An 8,020-nucleotide genomic window follows, 5' to 3' on the forward strand; every position below is an offset into this window, starting at 1 on the left:
CCCTCCAAAATTACTTCATTTGACTCAGAAGTTATCTTAGACTTAATTATATACTTTATAAATATTATTTTATTTATTTACAGCCCAAATGTTCCCTCCCTCTTTAACTGCACTGCTTTTATGTAAATTTGACATTTCTTTACATATATATATTTTCATATATTCTTTTGAACTAGATCTTGTGATTTTGTACAGGAGTGTTCTGTGCAGAACACATCTCTCCATGTCTACATCTTAAAGTGTTTTCTTTACATTTCTATCCTGTGGTCTCAGAATTTGGGGATTAACATGAAGGTCGCTGATTAATTTTTAGCTGCCATTTATATAAGACAAGAAATAGGCTCCAATTGATTCTTTACGTGTTGATTGCTAATTTTCCCAGAAGTTTGTTCAATGGGTCTTCTCCCAGAAGCATTTCTGCCCACATCTCTGAAGCCCACACTGAGCTAACAGGAAGTAGTTTCCCTAATGAATTGTTATGCTTGCCGAGACACTGTTGCTTTCCAGGTGAATACATGTAGCTTTTCTCTGTCTGCAATTCTGAATTGGTTTTAGCAATAACTAACAAATGGATTAATTGTGATGTCAAGTGTCCTCAAGGTGCTGTTTGACAAAGTTCCCTTGCTTGGACAGCCTGACTGACCCTTCACTCCTCTTGGTGGATAGTCACTGCACAATTTTGTTATATGTATGTTTCTTACTGCTAAAGGTCTCTCTACAAAAGCCAGCGCTGGGATAACAAAAACTCAGTGTAAACAAGAATGAAATTTCTGAAAGTTCCATGGAAAAACAGTTATGCAGAAAACTGAGTCCTTCCTAAAAACGTATTACTTCAATAAACATTTAGATCATCAATGAGTAAGAATGAGAGAGGATTTGAGAAAATGTATTAAAGGAGAAAACCTTAGGGAAAATCTAAAAGCTCACAAGCTGTAATTGAATTGCTAGGTTTTTAATGTCCAACCTTAGAACCAAGGATTTGAATGAATAGGAAAATATTTTGATCATACAGGTTAACGACAAGCCTTGGTACTTTCCTGAAGGCAAAAGTAAGTAGCTTTAGGAATCCTGATGTTCTTTTATTCTTTACAGAATTGTAATAAAGATAGGAATCATATTGAAACAAGGGTTCACGACAGAGACACAGAGACACAGAGGAGAGCATCTTGTCTCATTGAATTGCCTGCCTTCCTCAACAGACTTGTCAGATCAGAACTTTACTGATAGAGTCCCCTTGCTTAAGCAAAGGACCTGAACAATATTTTAAGAAACAAAGAAAAAGGATGGTAAGCTTATACCAAATATAAAAGAAATACAGAGGAAGGAATGGAAGAATTAAATATCGGTTAGAGACTGAACTTTGTAGAAAGCCAAGTTTGATATAATAGATAATAGAAAATAACTTTTGATCCATTAATCTTAGGCCAAATTGAAACAGAGTCCAATTCAAATGCAGTCATCCTGTCTAGCATTTCTGTGACCACAAGGCTTCATGACACCAAGCTTAAGGAAGAAGGTATTAAGTTTAAAGAAAATGGATTTTATCATAATGTTAATTTTTAGTTCTCATAAAATCGCTGTTTGTTCACTGTGTTCCCTTTTTAACATTCTTATATATATCCATAAAGACTTTAGAAGAAAATGTGCATTGAAAAGCTGTGTAGTCAATGAATAAAATTTCTGAGGAAATGATCTTATGTACAAATAAATCCTGAAAGAGACAAAAGTTGTCATAGTAGGAAAAGCCATATAGAGATGTGCTTCCTCTCTGTCCCGTCTCTCATGAAAGGAATGGCATCTCATGTCTGATCCTTCCTTCCTTTCACTTCTCTTGCATCCACCCTTCTTCTGCCTCTGTGCCGCAGACCCTCTGGGTCCCTGTGTCTGCGTAAAACGGGTCTCTAGAGTAGGTGGGCAAAGCTTAGGATTAATTTGACAAACAGAGACACACACAGGAGAGGTGTTGAGTCTGAATGTAATTTTCTGGTTGAGCCTCAGACTTTTATTTTATTTTATTTTTTCCTCCATACCAAATTAGAAGTTTATTGGGCTCCTAATTCCCATGTCTGGAACATGACATGGATGTACATGCATTGTCTCATGTTGTAGATCTTACATGCATGTCATCATCTTCAGTCAGCTGGGCCTCTGCTCTATCATCAGTAATTTATAGTTAGCTCAATGTGAGTGAATGGCAAATATAGAATGATGCATAAGCCGTAGCAATAAATCCTTCCCAATATCATTTACTTTTTCCCCAAAAAACCGTATTACAACTCTCTCTTGTAAAAAATAAATTTCAGAACAAGGCATTTTAATTGATCTCACTGCGAAAAATAAAGATAGTTCTATCATTTCAGAATTCAGCAATGAATGTCCAACTATGGCTAAAAGGTACACCCTGAGAATTAAATGATTTGTTTGAACAAACCCATTGAGGTTTATAAAGCTGTGTTAACCTAATGTCAGGAAGGGACACGAGATATCTGTGCAAATGCCCCTGCTCATTTTCCAGTACAGTTCTCCAGGGATGCAGTGTTGTAAGCATCCTCATTGTCTTCGATGCTCAAAGCATCTGTGGAGTCAGGATCACTGACCACGATGCCAATGGAAGACAGACTGGTGATGAAGGCATGTACTTGCTGTGCATAAACGTCCCTAATGTTAAAGTAAGGTAGCTCATGGCACTTCTCCGGTGGGTTCTCGCTGCACTGGTCCACTTCCATGTCCTTCTGCTTCTGGTAGTACTTGGAAAACTTGTTGAAGATGATGGTAATGGGAAGGGCTACCACCAAGATTCCACAGATAATGCATGTGCTTGCAATGATTTTCCCAGCTAAGGTGATTGGGTGGGTGTCTCCATAGCCCACTGTGGTCATACTGATAGTGGCCCACCACCAGCAGATGGGGATGCTGGTGAGACTGGACTTGTGTTCATCTTTCTCCACAGAGTAAATAAGCACAGAGAAGATGGAGATGCCCACGGAAAGGAAGAGAAGCAGTAGCCCCACCTCATGATAACTGTGCCTCAGTGTGGCCCCAAGAGACCGAAGCCCTACAGAGTGCCAGGCGAGCTTCAGAATTCGGAAAATCCTCATGAGCCGAAGGATCTGGACCACCTTGCCCATATTCTCAATGTCCTCACTCTCTTCTTCCTTGGTGTCCACAGACAACGTGGAAGGGAATGATAGAGACAAAGTCAATGATGTTCAGAGGGTTTTTCCAGAACTTCTTTTGTGATGGAGCAGCAACCAGCCTGATGGCTAGCTCACCAGTAAACCATGCAATGCAGGCAATCTCCACACCTTCCAGCACAGGGTCATCCACTTCTCCATATTCGTTCTGGAATTCCGACATGCTGTGCACACACATGGCCACTATGGAAGCCAGCACCACACACAAGGAGGAGATGGCAATGAGCTTGGCCGACAGGCAGTAAGCTGGGTTTTCCATTCGAATCCAGATCTTCTTTCGGAGCTGCCCAAATCTCAGCTCATCAAACTTCTCCAGCTCTTTCTCAAACAGAGACGATTCTTCAAAGGAGGAGTCTGTGCTCACATCGTTGCTTTTCTGGTCCCAGTCCTTGTCGTGGCTCTCCTCCTTGCGCTCCTGGTACCGACTGCTACAGCAGGAGTCAATGAAGAGCTCATTGATGCCCCAGTACTCGATCTCCTGGCAGAAGGAGAAGACACACAGTTCCTCCATCACGTGCAGCTTCCCTGTGTAATAAAAGTTCAAGGCGTATCTGAACAAGGAGGGGTTCCGATCAAAGTAGTACTCTTTGTCTGCCACGCTGTAGTCATCACACAGCTCCAGAATGGCCTCCTCAGAGTGGCAGGTAAGCAGCTTCCCCAGTCGTGTGTGAGGGAACTGCAGGAGTGTACTTTGATCCACAGACTGCTTAAAGCCCCCCACGTTCAAGTTGACAAGTTCCTCATCTTGTCCAGGGCGATGGAAAAACTCACCAAACACCATGATGGATTGAGAAGGCAGAGTGCTGGCCTGGAAGGGAGACACAGAAGATCACGCTGAACCCTCGTGGTGGCGATGTCATACAGCCTGCCCTCATCCTGCACAATGGAACCTCCATTGTCATCCAAGAAGCTCCTCCTGTCTTTCCTTGCTGGAGGGTGGAGTGTGCACCGGCATTTAGTGACTCAAAGAAGAGAAGAATGTGGCCCTCTCGTTGTCCAAGTCAAAGCAGATGCTGTAAAGTCAAGTTCACCTGCAGGAGTAGGGAGTCTCGGCGTGTCTGGCTGGCTGGGTTCTGCCACGCTGCCTGTCCGTGCTGCAGGGATCCGGCCTGCCGCGCAGCCCCGCACGGCGGCAGGAGAGCCGCCTCAGACTTTTATAATACAGAGTAACAGAATAAGGCACATTGAAGTTTTCAAGGTGCAAGAGGAGTGACTTCAAAAGGAACCAGATAAATGTTTACTCTAGAGATTATCACCCTGCTTCGGATCAGCCCTGTGCCAGGCAAGAGTTTCACACTTTATTGTTAATAGCACCAGGGGGGTTTAACTCTTGACAGGCCTCAAGAATATGTAGTGTCACTGACCCCGAAATTCTCTAGACCTTGTTAAATTTTATCTAGTCTGGAGAATCCTCATTATTAGGATAGTATATTAACTTGCTCTTGGCATGGAATGTAGCTTGTGGTAAAATTTTTATCTCAGTGAGGATTTTTGTCTCTTTCTGCAGACAACTGAGTTAATGGCTATGATTTATTGTTTATTGTAGTGCTTAATTAGTTACTGAATAGGTTAAGCTCCTTGCTGCTATCTGGGATCTTGGAACACTGTGAGAGGCTTTAGCTAATTCAGAATACAATTTTAAAAGGCATTTACAATAAGGTAATACTAAATAGAGAGCACATGGATCCATACACTAGACTAGCGCAGGGGTGGAAAATTAATTTTATGGGTTAGGGGAAATGCCAAACTCCAGGAGGGAATTTCTGTGGAACTCTTTTCCTCGTGGGCAGCTTCCAAGCTTTTGCTTGTCAAGCTGACCCAACTGGAGAGCTGGCTTTCGTCAGACTCCAGGAGGAGAGCTTCCTTGAAACTCTTTTCCTCGTGAACAGCTTTTAGGCATCTCTGCCTGACAGGCTGACTCCACCGGAGTGCCGTGGCACCTCTGCCCTCAGCCAAGTCTGGTCCCTGGCAGAATAAGTAGATAGGATAGTAGATAGCCCATTCCCTTGGGGGCGGTGTGATTAATTTTTTCCATATCATTTTATTTGTGGGATCATATTAAAATAAGCTACCCCCTTACTTATGTGCTTTTTCTGATGATTCCCTAAGAACCTTCTCCCAAGGAAATATCAAATCTCAGCTCTCAGGTTAGGCATTGTTCCTCTGGACTCCAAGCAGAAGCACTTCTTACAACTTTGATTTCTAAGGTTCATGAAATCAGTGATTTTTACCAGGTATATGCTATACCCTATAAATGACAAACAACCTAGTACCTCATACTGATTTGGGTAATTTTCCATGTGACATCCATTTTATGTATTCTCTTGTTTAAATTAAAGTGTGGATTAAACCATAAATATATTCATTGTGATTCTATTTTCATAAACTATAAATAATTTTATATGGGAACCTTGTCTATTTTTCTTTCACAGTTTAGTTTTGTTTGCTTGTTTGCTTGTTTGTTTGTTTGTTTCTGCTCAGCAAGTTTATCTGTAAATCACTTTCAGCTTCTCCTGAGCAGCTGTAATGCTTGCACTCACCCTACAACAATGGTACCTGTGATGTTCTCTTTCTGATCAGAGTCCAGCCATGACCCTTCACAGCTTAGTGCTGTCCACAGGTCACATATGTGTCTCCTACAATTTCCCTGAGCCCTCAGGACTGTGCTGTCTGTTAGTCTGTTTATATCAGCCCCTCTGTTCTGAGAAAACCTGATAGATGCTTTAGTATATCTATTACCTTGTATAACCCTATTATGGAATGCTCAAAAAATGATTTGTACATATATTGCTAACTGAGTGTTATAGCTGGACTATCCTATGGAAATCACAGAGATGAACTGAATGAAAAGGTGTCCTGGTTGCTCTCATTCCTTAAAGCCCTTGGGGAAGTTAATCCAGTTTGGGACACTCTTTCAGTGGTGTGTTCTGTGTTTCCTTTCACGCATAGGGAAAGTAAATTCCCAAGTTCCCACAGACTCACTGAATATCGTGGACTATCTTTATAGTCATATTTCAGTGTAGCTAATTTTTAGTTACATTATCTCTGTAATGATTTTTATGACTGCATATTTTTAAAGATGTACCCCTTGGTGTTTTGCAATATAATATTTATTGAAATAAAGAAGTTTTGCTTTCTGAATAGGGTCACTCCTGCAATGAAAAATTATCCATTTACATATATTCAAGGAACTATCAGAGAGACATTTATATGAGTATTTCATTTTGTTTTGTCTTAATTTTATGGGTGCATATGTGCCTGGGTATCACTTGTGTGTTTGGTACCTTCACATATCAGAATAAGGCATTAGATTCCTTGGGCCTGGAATGTAGGTGATGGATCATGTGGGTGTTGAAAATCGAAACGTGGAATTCTGCAAGAGCAATAAGTGCTTTTAACCACTGAGCCAGCCATTCAATCCAAATGTATACATTTTAATTAGCTTTCACAAGCATCTTCCCTCCATGATGATAGAGTCAATCCATTCACTTAAATAAGGAATTTCTCACAAATTATAAAGTGGAGGTTTATACCTTTTCCAGAAGGTTGAGTGATATCAAAACATTAGCAATAGAAAATTCAGGATTCACAAGATGATTTATGACCACCCAATGTGGATATATATTCTGTTTTCCCTAATTCATATATTCATCATTTTGAGTATATCATTTACTTTTTATAAAAACTATTTTATATGTAAATTATGTTTTGTTCAATATAGGTATATTTTAGGGATTCAGTGAGCTGATGTACATAATTCTTAAGAAGTGTCCAGCATGTTTTAAAGACCAATATTCCAAAATGTTTGTTAGAGTTTATATATAGCCTCATGTCTACTTTATCTAAAATTTTCATATGATATGATTTCCATTGGTTCTAGGAAAGGGTAAATTCACGATAAATGAAATCATGATGAAGAAAGAAGGAGTGCTCCATGCATGAAGGATCGAAGTCAACAGAAGTTACACAGCTCATATCAAAGTTAAAGGCTTTTGGAGGGAAAAATCACATAGATTGTACAGAAGCTATGGAAGCAAGAGCTTGATATTCCAAGCTATACTCCAGGTATCTCTGTCTCATACCCCTGCTTGGCCATACACTGTCCCTGTGAACACTGAAACAATTCTAGATTGCATTTAGGAATTGATAGACCATCTTCTCTCTGAATCATGCCACTCTGTACCCTCTCAGAGTGTCAGGGAGCCTACATCCTTTCCTCCTAGTCTTCCACAAATTTCTTTCTGTGTCCACCATGACATGTGAGCACTCACCTGCGCAGTCTGTGCAGGGGTCAGGGTGGGTGTGCTCACAACACAGCCAGGCCCTGTTTATCAACCTAAAGTCCTTGTGCTCAAGCAAGGTATCAGGATGTCACCAACAGGAGTTTGGCTTTAAAAGACTCTTCTGTCTCAACCCTGAGGGAAGCTCTGCCTTTTCCTTGGTGTTCTATCATCTGCTGAACCCAGACACTTTATAATCCTAATTAGAGTGCCTGTGGGTAAGGAGAAGGGTAGTGAACAGTGCCCAAGGGGTTCTGGTTCTTTGGTCTTAACTTCAGTCTTGTCTCTTTCCCTTTATATACCCCCAAACCAAGAAATACTTTGATAACACAAAATGGTCACATTCTGAACAATTTTCAAGCATATTATTTAGTAATAAAATAGTATCATTGAGTGCTACAGTCCAGCGCTATCTTCAGTGTCATGTTCAGGACACAGTAACTAGGAGGCTATGGTTCCTGGGGATTTAATTTTTTGTTCTGATCTATTCTCTTTTTTTAACTTAAATTTTTTTATATAATATTTTTTGATCATGTTATTTCTGCC

General features: G+C 40.5%; 1 protein-coding gene across 1 annotated transcript; it reads right to left on the reverse strand.

Moving 5' to 3' along the window:
• Nucleotides 1-2,504: 2,504 nt before the first annotated feature.
• On the reverse strand, nucleotides 2,505-4,454 carry LOC110307491 (delayed-rectifier potassium channel regulatory subunit KCNS3-like). Its single transcript, XM_021179725.3, is given in 2 exon segments — nucleotides 2,505-3,177; nucleotides 3,179-4,454. Coding segments are annotated over 2 exon segments (1,470 nt in total). The 5' UTR covers nucleotides 3,976-4,454.
• Nucleotides 4,455-8,020: the final 3,566 nt, after the last annotated feature.

The sequence above is a fragment of the Mus caroli genome, unplaced genomic scaffold, assembly GCF_978045245.1.
Source record: "Mus caroli unplaced genomic scaffold, Mus_caroli_1 scaffold_15, whole genome shotgun sequence".
In the NCBI taxonomy this organism is placed as follows: domain Eukaryota; kingdom Metazoa; phylum Chordata; class Mammalia; order Rodentia; family Muridae; genus Mus; species Mus caroli.